General features: G+C 41.6%; 2 protein-coding genes across 5 annotated transcripts in view; one reads left to right on the forward strand and one right to left on the reverse strand.

The window, feature by feature from the left end:
- Positions 1 to 20,915, forward strand: part of SYN3 (synapsin III) — a 257,234-nt gene that overhangs the window by 120,879 nt on the left and 115,440 nt on the right. For all 4 annotated transcript variants that reach the window (XR_009961563.1, XM_062602685.1, XM_062602683.1 and 1 more), the window contains exon 6: positions 1,784 to 1,873. Coding sequence is in view for 3 of the 4 variants with exons in the window: in XM_062602685.1 (XP_062458669.1) it covers positions 1,784 to 1,873 (90 nt within the window). In the remaining variant the exon portion in view is untranslated. The remainder of the gene's footprint in view (positions 1 to 1,783; positions 1,874 to 20,915) is intronic.
- TIMP3 (TIMP metallopeptidase inhibitor 3) overlaps positions 4,493 to 20,915 on the reverse strand; it is a 38,548-nt gene continuing 22,125 nt past the window's right edge. The window contains exons 2-5 of the mRNA XM_062602695.1: positions 16,870 to 16,952; positions 10,483 to 10,594; positions 9,658 to 9,779; positions 4,493 to 9,026 (exon numbers count right to left, since the gene is read on the reverse strand). Of these exons, the coding sequence (XP_062458679.1) occupies positions 8,829 to 9,026; positions 9,658 to 9,779; positions 10,483 to 10,594; positions 16,870 to 16,952 (515 nt within the window). The 3' untranslated portion in view covers positions 4,493 to 8,828. The remainder of the gene's footprint in view (positions 9,027 to 9,657; positions 9,780 to 10,482; positions 10,595 to 16,869; positions 16,953 to 20,915) is intronic.

Below are 20,915 nucleotides of genomic sequence, written 5' to 3' on the forward strand. Positions count from 1 at the left end.
ACATACACTGGCTTCAGCCATTGCTCAGAAGTGCTCAGAATATGTAAGATGAGGCAGCTGATGCTATTGGGAGGAAAAAAAGGCTTTCTTGCCTTTCCCTTTTTCCCTTGTCTCCTTCCCTTAAATTGTGTGTTACCTCCCTCAGGTGACACAAAGATTTCCTTCAAGACAAATGCATCCATTTGATGAGAAACTTGAAGGAACTTGTGCAACAGTGACTCTTAGCCCAGACTGGAGACTTTTATTAATTTAACTTGATTTTATCAAATTCTGGGGTGTCTTTGAAACTAAATTCAGTTTGTGAGTTACTTTGCAAATAGGACATCAGTGGGGAATAGTCACATCTACCAGCGCAAGCAGGAACCAAAATCCTTATTCATGGAGCAATCCTCAATCATTTTATTTTCTTAATATCGATGAAAATAATCAAGCTACTTCATTCAGCTTTAAGGTGTTGGAACTAGATGATCTTAAGGTCCTTTCCAATCCTAACTATTCCCCCTTCTGCAAGGCTGCCAGTCTAACCACTTCACCAGCAGCACTGCCAGCTCAGCATTGTCCAAGGTAATGGGGCTGTACCTCTTCAGAGAGAAAGTAGGATGGTTAGATGTGTGATTGTAAAGAATCTAAGTTGCTCCTGTGATCCAAAAGGTTTCTGGGATGTATTACCTCTTATTCTCTTTGGTAAATCAACCCTGCTTCAGCAACATTTTATGTCATGGTTGTTAAGTTCTTTTCATAGAGCTCTGGGGTTTCCTCCAGCTGATCAATGATAGATTGAACAGGGAGGCTGAATACAGTGTACAGAATAGTCTGCTCACTTCACAGATGGCTGATGTTGAGCAAGAATTTGTTGTACGGCACTTCTGATGGAGTTTTGGAACCTGGAATCAAAACTCAGTCCTGCCAAGGGGAGTTTTGTGTCTGGCTGGGAACAACCCTGAATGATAAATAGTTTATAATAGTAATGATAATGGTGAAGTTCAAGCTGACAGGTGGGGACAACGGCACCTTTTACATGAAATACCAGCACGGTTTCTTTCCCCCTCAATGTTACATACTGCTTTCTCTAGATATCACCCTCACAGACTGGTACCTCCCTCAGACCTCACTGGGACAGGGCTAGCAGATGATGACGTCTTTCTCCTGCCATGCACCGGGGGCTGTTGAGAGACCCTCGGTTCATAATAAATGCCAATTATGATTGACAGTGGACTCACACTTCCTTGGTTTAATAGCCAATCCAGGTAGCACTGTCAATTCCCTCTAGACATCTCTGTGCCTTAGCAATTCTCCTTCCCTTCAGCACAATGAAGAAATGTGCCTTGCTTTGATTTGGTTGTGGGGCAGAGATCCAGAGAAGAGCTTTAATTTATTTTGCCTGTGCTCATGAGTGGTGGCACTGATTTCCTGCCTGGTCACTCCTCTGAGCCCTTTCCTCTACCAAGGGCCCCCCACTCTCTCCCCAGCCACAACTGGAAAGCGCAGCTTGTTCATACCAGATCTGTAATTAAATCCAATCTGATCCTTTCTGGCTCTTGAACCCCTTCTTTGCTCTCTCAGTCCAAGGTTTGTGTACACAGGCTGGCTTAGCCCTGGGTAAATACAGCAACTTTATATTTTCTCAGGCCAAGAAAGCAAGGTGGGAAAGGCACAACAACATATTTCACTCACTCACAACTCCCCCACCAGTATCAGAACATTTTGCAAGAACTTACTTATTACACAGTAAGTCACTGACACCCACTGTGTCTGTTTTTTGTTCCTCCTCCCTCACCCCAAGTTCTCCCAGCTCATCAAAATCTTCAACTCGCTGGGTCCTGAGAAGTTTCCCCTTGTGGACCAAACATTCTTCCCAAGCCATAAGCAGATGGTGAGTACCTTTGCTTTCTTCTGATGCCACCATAGATGGGGGAGAATCAACAAATACAAGCTGGGCACGAGAGGTGGCAGTGGGAATGCTGGGAAGAGTCTCAATTTTACTTACAGGGAGTTACTAGCTAAAAAGCAATATGCAAAAGTCACTGCTGTGGAACCTCGTTCCTTTCTTGCCCAGCCCTCCCCAGGTCATGTATGAACCCTGAAAAAGTGAAAAATGAGAACAGGCTTGAAACCAAAGCAAAAATTGCTCGTAAAATCTAGTCAACAAAAGCTCATCCCTTAGAGAAAGAAATCATTCAGATAAAGTGGACTTTTTCCCCTCCTGGAATTGTTTAAAATATGTTGACGATTCGGGACATGGGCCATATGAGGTGTTTCTTTCACAATGTCAGTTTGCTTGGTCTATCTGTCACATGATTGCCATCCATGAAACATTTATCAGCCTGACTAGGGTCTCGAAGTAAAGGGGAGCTCTTAAAAAACAGTTTGTTTCAGCTTGTAATAGTCCTTTGCACAGTGGCTCTGGGGTCTATTCTTCCTGTCAACATCTAAACACTTAGTGTCCTGTGTGCCTGCTGGGCACTGTACCAAACCCCTGCAAAGATACCTGCCTAGGTGCCTTTAGTCCTGGGCAACATAGCAAAGCAAGTGGCTTTGTTTAAAACTGTTCCTGCCTCTTGTTTTCCCTGGGTTAAAAGGATGACTAATCCTTCATGAATTTTCACTCCCAACTTGGGAAAAATCCCACTGGTGCTCCCTATGTACCTGAATACCTTGAAGTAACAGTCCATCTCCCTGCTCCAATACTCTGGTCTCTACCAATGCTGTGTGGACAGCAGCGCTTCCGTATTTCACAGGCACATCACAAAGGTAAGTGCAGTCATGTACATACACTGCAAGAAACACAGTGGTATGAGCTGTGTTACTCAAGATATGGATGGTCCTTCAACACTACGTGACAGTTTGTTGCAAACATTTAAGACAAAATAGTTGATAAATCCTGTTGCATATAATTCCTGCTGATTTATGAAGTGGGGTTTGTGGCATGCGATGCTTCAGAACACTTACGATTTTTGTGACCATTACTTTGGGAATGGTAATTTTGAAAGAGTTGATTAAGGTTTTTGTTGCAAATATATTACCCAGCACTTCTAGCATCATTTTCTTGTCTGGGAATACTGTTCTTGATTCCTTGGCATGTAAACACATTTGTTACCAGCCTAGTAGTTTGGTTTATCAGAGTATTGATCTTAACTCCATATATTTATTATCTTTATAACTGATCAAATACCTGCAGATGCTATTGCTTACTTCCAAAAGAATACAGGAATGTTTTGAAACTGTAGATAATGTCATCTGAATGCAAACACTATAGTGGACAAGCATGTTTGAGTAATCTTGTTTAAACCAATCACTTTCCAAACATTTACACAAGCAACACTCCACTTCAGCAAATTCAGGCCAGCCTTTTCCAGGTTGGGGGTGTTTACCTCACAGAATGAATCTACACAACTTCTCTAGATCTTATCTGGGGGCACCTTCACAGCATCTCGGGCTGTGAGAGGCTGAGAGGGCAAATGCTTACACCAAGTAAACTCCGCTGCAGTCATCCTCCACCAAGCACCTCTGAAAGTTGCTTGCCTGCTGCGCATCAACTTCTCCATGTGTCAAATAGGAATATAATGATCCCTCTTTCCCACTCTTTTTCTTCCCTTTCCTGGAGGCATTTTCAAGCTGTACCAGTTAGCACTCATAAAATACGCTGTGGTCCTTTGATGGCTGACCCCCTGGAAGTGTTTATAACTAGTGTTATGGTTTTACCTCTTTGCAACGTGATAAACTTTAAGCAATGGAGGTCTCACGTAAGACATCCTCATCCTTCTATGTCCAAAACGTTCCAAATCTTACTCTTAAAACCTTTAGATTAAACATAGAACATATCAAAAATCTGTTTCATTCTTTCATCCATGTAGAGACTTTCCTATAGTAAAAGTGAGATAAAGGAAATTTCTAAGAGTAGGGACCTTTCTGTAAGCATTTTAATTTAGTTGAAAACGCTTTTTCTGAAGCTTCCAACTCGAGACAACAGCGCATTTTTAACCAGCCTTAAAACAGCAAGCCTAAAAAGCGCACACAAGACTTTGACATTCCACAGCAGAGAAGATCTGAAAGATGAATCTTTCTTTCCTTTGCCACGGGCACACACCATTTAACCTTCCCCCCAGTGATCTGTCTACTGGAATTAACAGCGATCTGGCAACTGTTCTTCCGAGGGCCTACTGGTGCTACATGACAGCCATAATGACTGCCTTGCTCTGTAGTGACCCCCTATGGTCAGTTAACAAGTGGGATACATTAACTTCAAACGGGGTATTTCACCTCTCCTGAGCTTATGACCCCAATAATAATTCTTAAATCAAGCTCCTAAAAAGAGGGAAGGACTGCTGGAAGGATCTTCACCAAAGTGAAAGAGTTGCCAGAGGTGGAGTATCTGCTCTGGGTCCAATAAAACGGTATCACAAAAGGGAAGGAAATTAATAAATCCACTTACAAATCTGTTTGTGTACACTTGAAGTGGACAGAAACTAACAGAAGTGAAGCAGAGACAGAATGTCTGTGATAGAAATAAAACCACTTTACTGTTTAGAATAAAAGGACACTATAAAAAGTGAACATTATGCAACATTACCTTAAAAGACAATATACATTCACTGAATATAAAATTTATAAATAACATGGAGGAAAACTGTAAACAGTGCTAGAAAATTTAGCAACAAATACATTCCTTCTGGACAAGATTTTTCACACGGGTTTGGTTCCCTCCCCAAGTTTCCATGACTATCAGGAACAGCAGAGCAGCTCTATGAAGGAAGGACAGTGACAGAGAGAAGGAAAAGCCAGTACAGGCAAAGCAGCAGCAAATGTTTAGTGGATTGCAAAGATTGTTCTCAAGACTGGTAGCCCCAAAAGCCACTTATTCTAAAAAAGACAAGGGTTTTGCAGTTCACTAAATTTTGTTCTGCCCTTCTAAGCTATAAAATACATAGCAAGTGAGATACACTTTCAGAGACATCTGAAAGAATAGAAACTTGTTCCCATGGAGCCCTTTACTTCAAACAGTCTTTACTGTAAAAAACACAACAGAATGCTGCCCTTCAATGTGAGGTAGCATTTCACTTCAGCCAAGTATGAATGGGATACAGCCACATAGATTTAGGTTTTAGAATAGTCCTGCCTGAAGGGCCATATAACTCTTCAAAACATGGGAAAGTTAGACCTAAACGGCAATTCTGTCCTATGCAGGGGAGGCAGAAGCCTCGCACAGGAGAACTGTATTCAAGGTACTCCACACACAAGTCTCCCTTTGCCCCCTACCCCCTCCATTTCGGAAAAGGCAAATCAAATCCCATCTTTCCCAAACAGTCAATATATTTTTTCATAGTTTTTTTGTAATTCTAAAGGGAAAAACACTCCAAAGGAAATATCTGTAAATCAGAAAGCCATCAGCAACAGTCTAGAAATGAGCTATGCATTTTAAAAAGTACTTTTAATAATGTTGGTATATCTAAAGCATGGAGGGGGGAAGCCCTAATTCTGTATGTGTCCAAAGGTCATGCTCACATGAGCTGTGCCACTGAGTCTGACCTTAGGCTATGGGGCGAAGTGAGGAGCTTGTCAGAGGTGACAGGAAGATACCTGTGCTGCTGCAAAGCATTGTATGCCCCACAGCCTAACAGTTTGGGGAGAACTTCACACCTGCCTCCTCACATCACCATGCCTCGTGTTCCCGCATATTGCATGGTCCGCTGTAAGGAGGGACAGAGTTTTGTCCATTGGCAGGCAGAAGTGACTTAGCAAGACAGAAAAAAGGAGAGCAGATAGAAAGGAAGAAGTCTTTGAGTCTGATTTAGAGCCTCTTCAATCCATTTAAAGGCCCCATCCCATTTCAAGGGAGCCTTCATTCAGATTCTTAACAGAAGCACAATCTAAAGCTTAGCCCAAGAAACCGATGTCCCTGATAGCATGCACAGAAACAAAATCAAGAAGCCTCCCAAAAGAAATGTATTTTTACTGGATTCTCCCCCCTCCTTTTGGCTCCACATTTTTAAAAGCCTTAGCAACTGTTTCTTTACACAGCAAGGGGAAAGATTTGCTACCAAATCCCTACCCCTGCTGTTCTAGCTGTCTGCATCTCAGAAATATTTCACCATCTGCAATATAAAATGGGAATACACTTCATTTTCTGGTAATGCATCTGCTGGTTTGTTGTTCACAAAGCACATAGCTATATTATATCCTACTTAGGGACACATGTCCTCTTAGTACTAGAATGCAAATATTCTCACAATAATTTGAGTGCAATACTGTGATGTCTCAGCTTAGCTAAATGGATCAGTGATAGGTAAAATATGCAGAGCTGCAGTATAATGAAAATTCAAATCAACACTTCACTGCACCGAGGGGCATTTTCATTTAGCCTTCCAAAGCCATGAAAGGTGGCTGCAGCTCAAAGAGACGTCAGCTTTGCAATGTCATCTTGAGCCTGGGGATGGCCATCTCTGGCGATGCTGACTCCACACGATGCAAACAGTGAGGGTGACTCCACTCCGTCCTCAGTGACTCTCAGAGATTTTGTCAGCTGTGCACAGCTTGAACAGAGATTGTCCCATTATGACCAAAGCCCAGGCTTGTACTCTGCCAAAAGAGGCGACATTCTGACCCACAACATGATCCTATGCAATTTAGGAGTAGTCACTGGGAAGAGGACTTCTGAAAAGTGTTCCAAGCCTGAAGCACAGGAAAATCCAACACTTTCAATGTGTATGGTGCTGTGTTGCCACTAAGCAGCTTGAAACAAAAAACACACAGCAGATCTAGGCACCTCTTACACCAACTCTTTGAAAATGCCCTTTAAAGTTCATGTCAAACATGAAGCTACATGCTTTTTCCTGCAACAATCATCTCTAGTAAATGGGGCATTTCAGAGGATGTAGGAACATTAAACTGCATCAAGGCCCATCTCAGACACCCCTTCTTTTCCTTCTGGCAAAGAGGTCCCAAACAACTCCCCAGTAATTGAGGTCACTGACTCTAAAATGTTGTATTGCCTTGAGCTAGAATCACTGCAATGCTTTTTCCTGCTGGTGGCAGCTCTGCTTTCTAAGTGGAATGAACTGAAGATATATGGAAACTTAAGATAAATAATCATAATAATACAAAAATGAAGTTAAGCATAATCTTCTCCCTGCCCAAGCCCTCCCCATCCAAAACTCAAGTCACCCATTTCGTCAGCACCCCTTCTTCACCATCATTAAAACTTAAAATACTTTTATTTGATAAGAAAAATTATATTATAGTTTTCTTAATAAAAAACAAAATAGAACGAAAAAAACTTCTCCAGTCAACAGCAAAGCACAAGACAGTAAGGCTCCTCCTCCCACATCACTGCAGGACATGGTATGAGCACATGCAGAGAGCTATGCTTAACGGTGCCTAGAGGGAAACACAGCACTTGACACAGAAGGAATCCTCTGGGCAGCTGAGATTTTATGATCCCAGCCAGCACTTATTAGGAGACCACTTTTCCTTGCGTAGTGCCTCACCCACTTCCTTTCACTATATAAACAGATGCAGCTAGTGTAGCTGCAGGGGAGGAACTGTGGCGCAGGGAGGTACAGAGGAAACAATGACTGTAGCCACTACTGCAGATACACTGGAGCTTCAATTATCTTAAAAACAACTCACTGACTCGGAATGTCAATATTTCTGTCTTTAAAACACAATCAAACCATTCTTTTGTTTACAACGCCAAAAAAATTCCATGTCCTGTCAAAAATAGCTTATGTCATTATGTGTATATACATCTTAGTTCAGCAAAACACTATTTTGGCAATAGACTTCTTTTGTTTTTAATAGTAAGAGCTCTAGCAAGTCTCCCCTTTCCCTCTTCTATGTGATTGATTTACAGTTGGCATTTTGCATCTGTTTGGTTGAAGGTGTTCACAAGCTGGTTTTGCTGTAGAAGCTAAGCTGCAAAAAATTCAGGGGCCAATGCTGCTCAAAACAGGATGGCACAGCACTTCATCTGTTCTGCTGTAGGCAGATTTACCTCCCTGAAAATAGGGATGGGGCTTTTGTTTTTTAAACAGCAACAAAAATACAAAATACTCTTTCTTTTGTTCTGGAGAAAGCCAGAACTTTAAATGTGCTGTTGCATCCACACTGTGACTGAATGAGCTAGGACAATCAGTCCACAATGCTTTTACCAGATGATGCTGTCAGACACCAGGTGAATTCTCCCACTGCTGGAGTCAATCACATTGCCAATCTCTCCCATAGAGGAGGATTTTTCTGGATGTCATTTTTTCCACAGTTTAGGCTGGGTTTCTTTTCAGTTTGCTTCATTTGCCAATCTGATTAATGGATCCTGTTTTCCTTCAAATAGATTTGTCTACGTATTTTCAGCACTTAGCACATGAGGAGGGGTGATGGGAAGCCAGCGCATAGAAGAATATAGTGCCTAACTGGCATAGTTTTTAGATTTTTGTTTTCCTAAAAAAATAGAGATTATATTGCTACAGCTAATGATACGTGTAAGAGAGCAAGAGCTCCAGCTTTTTGCTTTTTTTTTTTTTTGCTTTTTTGCCTTTTATTTTTCCCTCCCGTTTTCCCTCTGGTGTGCAAAAGTAAGCTCCCAAATGTCATCTGATCAAAATGAGTGGTATCAAAAAATGGAAAAGGTGACTACAAATTCAGTAAGGTAGCACAGACATTTTTTCTTTTCTTTTTTTTTTCCTTTTTTTTTTTTTTAAGTGTTCGAAGTGCTAAAATTTGCATGAAAACAGGCACTAATTTCATTGTCATCATCATGATCTGGTAAGAGTTAGTGTCCAAAGGAAGATCAGCCACAAGTAAGGGAGAGGGGAGATAAGGAAGGGATAGCGTGCTCAGGGATCTGTGGCATTGATTATCGTTTTATCCGGAGGCGCCCATCCTCTGTACCAGCTGCAGTAACCTTCCACCCTCTGGATGCAGGCATAGTGCTTCGCTTGGTATCCCGAGTGGCCGAAGTTGGAGAGCATGTCTGTCCAAATGCACTCATTCTTGGAGGTTGCAAAGCAGGGCAAATAGTAGCAGGGCCTAATCTGCAATTGTAAAAAGCAGTCAGGTAAAGGTACATGGAAAAACATCGTAAAATGCCTTTTTACCAGAGTCAAGGGACTCAAAATTCCACACCCACAAACCTTACTTTCTAACCCAAAATTCAGCCTCAGCTCAGCTAGCACATAAGCGTGTGCTTAGCTTCACATACACAGGTAATTCTAGAGTCAAAAGGGCTTTTTAGGTGTAGAAAAGTTGAGCTTGTGTCTTATGTTTTTGCAGGCCTGGGGCCATGAGCAAAAATCTCAGTTCCAGTGCCAGGCTGTAGGTTTTAAGCGCTCAAAATGTTTGCACAGGAAAAAAGCTGGACATATCTTGCCAAGCCTCTGGTACGTGATTTCATTCACCTGCAAATGATTCTGCATGGATTCTGAAAGCCTTCCACAACCCCAATTAACTCCAACAGGGCATTAAAAAGGCATAGACTCTGCACTTTTATTGGATTGTTTCTTCTCTGGTCTCAGCACTACAGCTGAGCTTTACTTTCTCCCTGTAAAACTTGTTGTGCTCCGTTTCTCTTCCTGGCTGTTCACCAGCATCATTGATACTACCAGCCAGGGGAAACAGAATTCTAGGGTTTGAATGTCTTAATGACACCTAATTAGACACACATACCTTGCATCCACAACCCAGATGATAACGATGATTCAGTCCTTTACGCTGGGACAGAGTCAGCCGGTCCCATTTCTCATACCAGTTGCACAGGCCAGTGTAAACCTTCCCTTCATACACACGGCCTTGAAAACAGAGACATGGTCACAAGTTAGCACTTCTCAGCTCAAGCACTTTTTTCGTTTCCTGATACTGCTAATGCTCTCAATATGTTTGGCCTCAGTCACTGCTCAGCAACTGCTTTCTTTTTATTAACTGGTTCAGGCATCTCTGGCCAGCAAGATTACAGCACCTTCTGTATGTTATAGGACTGTTGTGCCAGCTGTAAGCACCAACAACATGCAAGTGAGTAATGCTGTCAAGCTCCTCTTAACAACAGAGCAAAGTGAATTAATACCTTCACTAGAAAGAAAACTTGGCAACTGCTACACCTTTATCTCCTTGCATCTCCCCATCTCAGCAGCCTGCATTTCTGCAGCTCATTCCAAAAGGTATCTTCCGTTTCTGGCACAGCTGAGTAGCAACCAGTTGTATGGGACAGACGTGCCAGCTCAGGTACAAATCAACAGCTGTGGACTGTCACACAGCATATTTGTCATGACAAGACTGGGTATATGAGATACTTTAGAAAAGAGAGGGAAATCTAGAGAGTGAAATGACTCTCAGCATTAAAGAGTACTGAACACTAACATACTGTTGAACATCTTAACACTTGGGAAGCTGCACATAGAGCTGTCTACACAGCTGCCCATGCCCATGTCTACCCTTAGCAGATGTATGTCTAGAACAGAAGAGGTTTTGTATATAAAGAAGTACACTGTCCTTTACCTGTAATTAGATACTGGTACTTGTTGACCTCCAGCTTGACTCCACAAAGACTCTCAGAGGCTTCTGTGTAGATGTACTGAACATGTGGCATTATCTGAAAGCCCCTGTACATCTAGAGAAAGAATAAAATGCTCTAAGTCATCTTAACTAACAACTTTTCACTTCTTTACAATCTATGTTCCTAGACTTTGGGGTGGCAAGCAATGAACTTTTAATGCTTACAAGGACGAAGGACTAATGGCACTAGCTAGACCCTGATGGAAGTCTCCCCACCTGATCTGCTGGTAAGGCAGAATACCCACCTGCTAACAAGCTATTGCAATTCAGCACAGGGACCACTTTTTCCCACTCACATTAGTTCCAGTGGCACTGAGTGAGCAAAGTGCCAACACTGCAAGCTCTGCCAACATCCTGAACAATTTTTCCCCTTATATAGCTCATAATTAGGGAGAAATTAAATTAGTTCAAGTTTAGAATCTTAGTCCTTCATGTGATTCAAACAATTTCTTCTGAACCAAAGGATTTTTCTTTTAGACAGCAACCCTATTTTCCAGTGCTGCTGCTGCAAGAGTTTCAAACTTCTGGCACTTGTTCTAAGTTATCAAGCCAGACACCTCCTCAAGCACCCAGCATATGCAACTCCTGCTGACCTCAGCAAGGATTTCATGTTTGTCTAATTAAATGAATGCAGAAATAGAATTCTACCCCACCTCCTAAAATTAGCCCAGCACTGATGGGCGCCATAAAGAAAATATCATGTATACATAACTCCTCTACACTCCTTCTCCTTTTTCATAATCTTTCTTACAACACAGTTTAATTGAAATATGAATCCATAGATATTCTGGCAGTTGGATACAGTCAGAAATTAGCATGTGTCCCTATCTGACCTGACCTTACTGCTACAATTCAGGAAAACCCACCTGTTAGCAGCATAATGAAGTCTATGCATAGCAATGAAACAACCATTGCATGTGTACACTGGACCAAACAAAACATACCCTATTTCTGAAACATTGAGGATGATTTCCTGAAAATTTCAGCTTTAAAATTTGGATATCTTTTCAAAACACTCAGTCTCTTTTTTCCCCCCCATCAGCTCTATGAATGGCCAGTGCTTAAAAGTTAAACAATTTAGAGTCAGTGAGAATCACAGTTTCATAGTGTTTCCCAGCCTATTCCTTAGTGTTTCCCAGCCTATTCCTTTCTCTGTCAGCTTTATTTATAGAGTGCACATTCATACTCAGTTTAACTGTTAATATTAAAGTGAGGCAAAAGAGGGGAAAAAAATCCCAAGCAATCCCAGGGCTATAGGCGGCACAGCAGCAAGGATCTAAGCTGTGGTTTTTTTTTTCTCCAGGCTGTATTCCATTTTTTGAACTCCTTTGTTATCCCAGGGTATTTCACTATTGCCCACCTCCTTTAAAAACAACAAACTTTTTTCTTTCTGATGAAAAAAAAACGTTGATTTAACAGATCTTATGCCAGGCCCAGATACTGCATATAAAAATATAAAGAAACTACTACTAATTCTGCTATGCTGAAAAGTCTAACTAACTTCTGGGCATCCACAGAATGTCTACCAGTTGGGTTGTTTTTTTTTTCTATTACCCAAATCAGCATAATCTTTTAACAGTATCACAACTCAGTAACAACACTGCTGTGTACAGCAAAAGGCATTCTAAATTAATAACTGGGTTTTTAATTAATCATACTCCACCTACAAGCTCACAGGTCATATCTGGAATACACCATAGTGTCCATGAGTGAGCAAAATCTTTCAATGAGTATGGAAGAACTGAACTTTGACTAATATCTGCTTTATCCCTGCAATTTTCATGGTATAGGAAACACAGATTTTCCAATTATGCTCAAGACAGCTGGACATCTAGGCTCTGGCACAAGCATCCTGCCTGTCCTTGGATGAGCTAGCCCTCAGTACACTTTTATTCCTCATCTGCAGAAATCTCTGCCTTGCTTCCCAAGGAAAGGCACATAGAATGTTCAGATGCTGTTCTGGTAGGCGTTACACCAAGAAGCTATGGTAACAGTACCTAAGCAGGTAAGACTAGCTAACAACTGGGGTTGCCAGGTCTCTCCAGGCAGTGCATTACCTTCACTGCAGAGAGCTGTATGCTGTGCATGTGCAGTACAAGTGATACGTCATTCCAAGTGCTAAGCTCCAAGTAGTGTTGGACTAATTAAGTCTATCTTATCTGTGCTATAAAGTCCACACATGCACAGGCACGCTTTGAGCCCATTCTCCCCCTTGCAGAAAAGGCTACAGGCTAGATTAAATCCTCTGAGAAGCTGCTCAGGCCCTTCCTACATGACCTTTACAGTCTTCACTCCTTGCATGTTCTGCTCCATCAAGCTCAACATGACTGCCTATGAGGTAAACAGTGATGCTGAATTGGGGTTTGGCTTTCAATTCCTTGACCTAATAATTTCCTACTTACATTACCATCAGGGACACCACTGTCAGGGATGCTGAAGGAACTGTGCTCAGCCTCTCAGAAAGCAGTTCATGTCACCCCTCAGTGATCCTCATCAATGCTAGCAACTGTCACACTAATTGACCCATTGCTAGGGGCAGACAGGGCATACCCCATCCCCTGATGACTAAAGAAAATTCACCGTGACCTTGGTTCTCAGGGGAAGAAAATTTGGCAAAAGGGAATCTTCTACATATGTCCTCTTTCAAAACTAAAAAAAAAACAAAAAACCCCAAAACCAATACCTTAAGCATTATTTTTGGATACACAAAATATCCTGGAAATGCTACTAGACCAGTCAGAAGAAAACCAACCATAAAGCTATCTGCTCTCCCAACTGCTACCCTCAGAGTCCTCCTGTCACCAGAGATGTATATTTTCAGAAGCATAATGACAGGGAACATATTAGCAAGCATCACATAGTGGTGTCTGCTAGTGCTGCTCCATTTCCAGCTGTGTCAGCATTTTCCTCAGGAGCCCCCATACTGCCTCAGAAATGCACATGCAAATTCTGTGGTGGTTCCTACAATATTAACTTCACCCTGTGATATGATGTTCCTTCCATTATCCCTCTCATGTGAGGGATACTAAGGCTTGGAATCATCCTGCCTAACCTTTAGCTACCTAAAATTACCTTCATGTGAATTAGACATCCTTTCTAGTCAAATGCCAAGAGCAGGCACCTCCAGAAAAAACTCAGCTCATCCTAAAATAGCTGTCTACAACTGGTGGGCTGAATTACACTTTGGGGGTTCTTGTCTCTCTCTATTGACAATCAAGAGAATGAGAAAGTCTCCACACCTCATTTTAGTCCGTCTAAAATTAAACTAAATTAATCCCACTCCACTTCTTTCCTCTTGGAACTATTATGTTTCACCCCTTAGACTCACTTTACAGATTAGCAACAAACCAAGGAAAGCCTCCTGGCAGCTTGTGCTAAGTGCTGCCATGGTCAACCAGAACTGTTTGTGCACATGCAGTAGAAATATCTTATCTCCTTGTTTCCTTTGCAGTTTCCTGAAATAGGCTTGGGCCATTCTCAGAATGCACTGAAGCATCACAGAACATGCAGAGGTTAGATCAGTCCTGTGCAGATACCTGACATGTGATCTTGAAATATTCTTGTTTGAGAAAGCAGTGGGGGTAGGCAGAGATTGTTTGAAAAAGCACAAGACCTTTTCAGACAACCAACCTGAAGGCTACAAAGCCTGGCACTATTCTGTGCCTGTGGGCTGACCTGTGCTCCAGCCCAGGTTCCAAGCTGATTGAGTTGTGAAATTCAGCAATGAGTTCAGGAGTGTTAGCAAGAGCAAGAATCAGCCACAGCAAACTCCAAGGAACCCATGAAAGAAATACAAAGATTGTTTGTTGCCTTTTAAGGCTCTTAATGCTTTTCACATGAAATTCAGTACTCACTGATAGACTAAATGGCTTGTTTATTTTCATCTGCAGGTGCATATGGGTTTATAGGTGGCCAAAAGCTCACTGACATGTTATCTTCAGAGTTGTTCCCACGCAGCTGTGCAGGGCTATAGGCCTCCTTAGTTTTCTTTTCAGCAGGACAGTCAGCTTTCACTGGGCAAGCAAGGCAGAGATTTGCTGTGTCATTCTGAGCTCCCCCACTGTATGGAGCTGAATCCCTCTTTATACTGAAGTCTCTAAGCTCAGCAGAAAGACAGTGTCTTTCAAAGAAGACACTTGGCTTGTTTGTTTATCAAGAACCATGTTCCCTGGACATTCCAGTTCTACTGAGCACTCTGACTGCTTCAGGTTCCTTCCTGCCAAAGGTCACAGTTGAATGTGTGATATAACATCTCATCAGCCCACCATCTATGTAGCAGGCACAGAGCCAGTTTGATCAGCTCATGAGTTCCCCTTTAAAATCACTCCTGCTTTTGTCACGCACATAGCTACCTAACAAAACACTGTGGAACTGCTCCTGCAAAAGGCTAATTGTTCTCTTGTGGTCTCAGTACAAGGGCATTGGATATTACTGCAGTACCTGCTGTAAACACCCTGGCCCTGTGCTGCAGAACAACCCAATTAAAACAGCCAGGACAGGCTCAGGCACCTTATTTAAACATTGATATGATGGTCTCTATTGAAAGCAGTGGCTGCTGCTTTACTCAATATGCTTGCCTGGGTTTATGCCCCCTCCCCATGCCACCAGACACATGGAAACCTTTTCAGTTCATAGGAGGGACACTTCTGCAGGCTCCTAGGTCAGAAGAGGAATGCTCAATGCTGTTCCAGAGATCTCTTCCACTACAGCTCACTGGCTGACAATGGGGCAGACTGTATCTATCATTAGTTAGGAGAGAGGTTAGTGTTACGGTTCATGAAGGGCAGTAATTCATTCTGGGGGCTACTGTTATTCTAGATTCACCACTGAACCCTGTTCATGGTCATATCAGATAGGAACTATCAACCGTTATTCTAGATTCACCACTGAACCCTGTTCATGGTCATATCAGATAGGAACTATCAACCTCTTCCAACCAAGTAGGAGGGAAAGTAGGGGTCCTGGACAGACTAGGATGAAGTCAAAGAAAGAAAAGTTGATGAAGCCACTGCAGCATGTGAACATTGAGCTGTTTTGTGAAGCAGGGTACACTTGCTGAGAGTGACAAAACTGGACAAATACAGCATCCAATGTTGTAAGCCTGATGAGGCCAGGGACAGCCACCAAAAAAAACCCAAGAGAAAACACCAAAAAGAAAGTGGCAGCACTGTCTTGCTCTTGCCAACATAACCAGGTGCCTTTTTCACAAAAAAAAAAAAAATAACCAACAAACATGTATTTCCTTTTGAATTTTTAAGATTAAGGAAATTAGCAAGCCCAGCACCTCATACCCTCTTACTCAAAGCACAAGCATTCCACTCTAGTGGAAGAGCTCTGCCAGGACCAGATTTGGCTACGCGTGCGGTTTTGCGACAGCTTATGAAACAGGCTTTGAGTCTCCTCCTCCCAGCTTTCGTGCTGAGCTATAAACTGCCTTATAAAGAGAGTTACTGTTACAAGGCAGGCAAGTGACTGTTTTTTTCTGAACCCTTACTTTGTCTAATATGTTTCAGATTTCTGCAGTCTCTGCCAAGCTTTTCCATTCCCTCTTTTTTTCTTTTTTTTTCCTAAAGACATAAACCAGTCTTATGACTGGAATGGCATAGCCAAGAAAAACAATCTAAGGCTGATTTTTAGCATTACATAACAAGGGGGTCAGTTTAAGAAAAAGCCCTGAAGTCCAAAGCAGCAGGTTGAGTGCAGTTTGTGCAGCAAAGAAGTAGAGCTCTGAAGAGAGATACATCAGTTGCTTGGTGTCTCTAATTCATCTACTTGTTTTCAACTTTCAGTCAATACTTCACAGTTCTTCTGAGCTGATATTTGACAGCTACAGTGCTTGGTTTAGTTTTTTTATACAAAGACTTCACTATACAATTTCCATTTGTTCTATATGTGGAAAAAAATGCCATTACTCTAACTGGTGGTCACAGAGAATGCAAGGAAAGAAGAGATGAAAGACCACTCTCCCTAGGGCAGCAGGCCCCCTACCCCCACCACATATTGAATTTAATGAAAGCGCTAGATGGAGAAGCTTGCATTGCCACAGTCTAACACAAACAGGACTCCAATACCCAGAGAAGCCCATCTGGCATCTTTTACTACCAGAAATTTTAAAAATAAAGGAAGAATTAGGTATTCAGCATTGTAGGGCAGGAATGACCTCTTCCTTTGCTCTCCCCAGGCATATTTCTACTAATTGCCAGTAACTGTCTATTCTGGCTGACCAATATGAAAAGCTGAAATGCTATTATTTTCAGCATGCAACTTTGTTCATTATTACATGCTACTGTAATTTATCTACAAGCCTACATGAAATGTTTGCAAACATACCTTCATCTGCTTGACTGTGTACCGCATTGTTCCAAATGGTCCATCTTTCATAAGCTTCTTCCCCACAACTTTAGCTCGGATCACTGTCATAAGAGAGGAGAAATACAACAAATTATAAACAACTTTACACAACATTCAGGCTAGACCCTCCACTTCAAAAAAGACACTTAGAATAAATTGAGAGGAAGGTTGGCCTGGAGTTCTGTTTTATTTTACAGAATAATTTATCTAATTCTCACACACAGTGAAGGCATGTAAAGTGGGATGCCAAAGCAAGTATTTAGAGGAAATCCAGTTCTCTGTGAAAAATTAGAACAAGCATTATTTATGTTGAAATCTGACAGCAGTCTGCAAAGCAGACTATAACTGGGACCAAGCAGACTATAACTGGGACCAACTGCTATTTTTATTCCTTGGGTCCCCAATGCAGCTTCTGTTTCACAATAGCCACAACAATACAATACAGCACAGTGGAATATCTGGGGATTTCACTACAGCTGCCACCTTTCAGATACTGCAAAACTTCAAACAAATGGCTCCCTTGAAAAATGGCTACTGTGCAAAAGCAGATTGTTCAGCAACCACCAAGTCCACACTGAAAGCTGCCAGGCCAGGCAGAAGCCACCTGGAAGACAAAGTAAAGCTGATCCATCCAACCTTACATACACTGCACTTCATTTCTTCATGGATACTAAGGGGCAGTGTGTGTGCATGCATCAACGCAGCACCCAGCCTGACACAGATACACTCACTGCACCACAGATGAGATACAGCAATGCCTACTGAGCCCAAGTCACCACAGATTAAGGATTTTGTGGTCCCTTGGATGGATCTAGTGGGTAATTTACAATCAGAGCTTAATGAAGTTTTCCTGCTCATCTTTTTTTTGCTGCATTCCACAAAAAAAACTACTGTTCCATTGACCCTTTTTGATTAAGTTCTTCAATCACCTGCTCATCTCAGTAGAAGAGCAAAGCTTAGTGACCAGACAGGCATTATTTACCTAAAGTTCACTACACCAGAACAATCATCTGACATTATACAAGCACTAGAAGTGGCTTAATTTTTACAAGAAAATGAGATGGAGAAGACCAATCATGGAAAGAATAAGGATCACCGTTAGAAAATGCTATATCCCAAACACCACTCATACGAACAACAGGACAAAATATAAAATAAACCAAGGAACTCATCCATCAATTAAGAGAAAAATTAAAACTATACTATAGCCACGCAAATCACACCTAAAATCTTACACATCAAGCTTCTCATTACAAGGGCTATGAAAATTGTTCCAGTAGAATAATCCAAAGAATGCAACATACTCACAACTGAAAATTAATAGCTATACATAGTAGTGTGAGGTGTCCCTGCCCATGGCAGGGGGATTGGAACTAGATGATCTTAAGGGCCTTTCTAACCCAAACCATTCTATGATCCTATGATAAATTCTGCAGAAACCCTTTTTTTTTGTTGAAAAAGAGGTATTAGCTACCTTTGCCTACAGCTTATCATTACAAACAACGCACCTCTGCTGAATATATGGCCCAATGGCTCCACACTACTGAAATCCAGCAACAAAAATGGACCACATATATTTCCTCTGAGCCTATGAAGGTCCTGACCGTAACTCCCTGTGCAGAGGTACTGCTTTCACAGCAATCATGCAATATTTCATCTGTGTTCTGCTGAAATGTATCATACTAGTGCATCACAGATAATAATTCATTAAAAAAAGCAGGAAGGCATGGAAGGGAGACAAGGAGGTGGAGGTACTCCCTTGCAAGCAGGAAAACCCAATGAGTTATTGTTTGCATTGCAACACTACCTAAAAGAAGCAACAAAGCTCAGGGATCCATTCTGCTATGTATAAAAGACATTAAACAAGCACCTTGTTGCTTCATAGCTCATTTACGTTCCAAGCAGCTACAGAAGTCCCCTCAAAGAAATGGGAAAAAGAGGAGGCCAGGCCAAACAAATGAAGCAAAAAGCTTGTCCCAACTTTCTGAATAATCTGAAGAACAGATTTAAAGGAAGAGATAGATCTGGTTTATACCCACCAGTTCCTGTAACTTATTCCATGAGGATGGTGCGAAATCAAGGCAAACTCACTCTGCTCTGATTTATACCCTGTGTTTCAGCCAGACTTGTCAAATAAATTTTAAAGTAGGTAAGACAGTCCTGCTGGCTTTGATTCAAAGGACCAACAAAACCTTCATTCACTGGGTGTAAAACTTCATTCTTAATTTTTTTTTTATTTCTATTATCCAATGGCAGTAAAAGCCAGTACAATTTTATTGATTCTTCTATTTAACAAGTTGTTCAGACTTCAATTTGCTCTCTTCTTCACAATTTAGTGGTTATACTGAAGCATGTCCTAGAGGACTGCAAATATCTTGGAAGAATTAAGTTCTTCCATTAAGGTTCTTCCATTAAGACCTTACATTAAGGTCCTTTCCAACCCTAACTATACTATGATTCTATTTGCTGCCTCCAGCTACCACAACCACTACTGAAGCTACAAAAAAAAACAGACTGCTTAAGGGTCAGTGAGAAAGAATACTATTTCTTTAAGGCTTTGTGATTCCAGGGCACTTCACTAATGCTGGAATCTATACCAAATGGTGTCTGAAGTCTTATCTTTATCTATTGCATAACTGATAGATTGCAATTTAAAAACCTGGTGTTTGCCCAACACATCTGAAATCAACAATCCAATCTTTTATCTTATTGACAATGATAAGAACTATACTAAGAGGCAATATTGCAAAATGCTAGGGTTCCCAAAACAGAACATGGTTAGCATAAAAGATGACAGCACATTCCCAATTGCTGACAAAATATCTAAACCCCCATTCTCTTCATGTGCTTCACTGCTAGCTTGGCAGCCCTCTACTTCTAGCTAAGTAGCACAGCCACTTCAGAAAGAAACCAACTTTGATTTATGGACTAATCAACAGCCTCACCACAGGACTGAAGATCCAAAATGTGTATCTACACTAGCATGTAACAGCATCCCAATTTCAACTAATGCTACCCTTGCAACCAGGTGGAAGGATCTGTATTTTCATATTACTGTTCCCCAATAAGGTTAGAGAAGAACAACCATCCTAAAAACCATGAAAAACTTTAGTGTGGACCATCACTTCAGGCCTGTTGTAAATGGGCAAGCCCTCTGTATCTCAGAGAAATTGCCTTTACCACCCAACTGGTAACTTTTCTAGGTAAGTTCCTTTCTTTATCAAGAAGCTAGGCATGAACAAAGAACCCATCCTGCCTCATTTTTCCCATATTAAAGGAAAAGTCAAGCAGTTAGCCAAGGAGAAGAGGATACTCAAACTTAAGCCTATCCCCTGTATTTTATGATGCTAAATTCTCACCCCCTGAGGATCAGATTCATCTGTGTAACTGAAGAGAAATGCTCGTTTAACAGGACTGCTCAGAGGTTGCTCTTGTATGTCCAGCTTCATCCTAACCCTAAGCCTCCATGTATGAGAATTGTCTGTAAATCTGCCCAGAACACAGCTCCAAGCTGCAGATCTACAGCCATACATGTCCCTGGTCCTATTTTGGCTCCTTCAAACCACTGCTCACTGGTTATGCCACCTGAAGATAAAGAACACTGTTCCCAACTGAGTGAAGGCCATGCATACTTGCCAGAGGAATTCTTCATGCTCTACAAATTATCAGAGATTTACATTATTTCTGCTGCAAATTCAGTCCATGTTATGTTAACAAAGTCAACTGTTTACTTCTGGGTACTCTTACTGCTTAAGCTGAATGAGGCAAAAGGTGCTGTGAATGCTCCCCTGAACTCTTTCCTTCTCCCTGAAGCTCTATTACAGTCTTGCTATTACTAATGGGAAACTTTATCCCACACAAGTGGTCACCAAAATAGCTGCATATTTTTAAACCACAATTCCTTTGAAGTACTGCCTATGAAAATACTGAGATGAATGTTTCTCAGTACTTTGGGGTTTCAGGTTGGGTCACTTTGTGAGACTGAAGCAGTTGGCAAGGTCTCATGAGTGATTTGTAATTATTTA

This window comes from Pezoporus occidentalis, unplaced genomic scaffold, assembly GCF_034315485.1.
Source record: "Pezoporus occidentalis ecotype Australia unplaced genomic scaffold, CSIRO_AGI_Poc_V1 ctg78, whole genome shotgun sequence".
NCBI classification, from domain to species: Eukaryota; Metazoa; Chordata; class Aves; order Psittaciformes; family Psittacidae; genus Pezoporus; species Pezoporus occidentalis.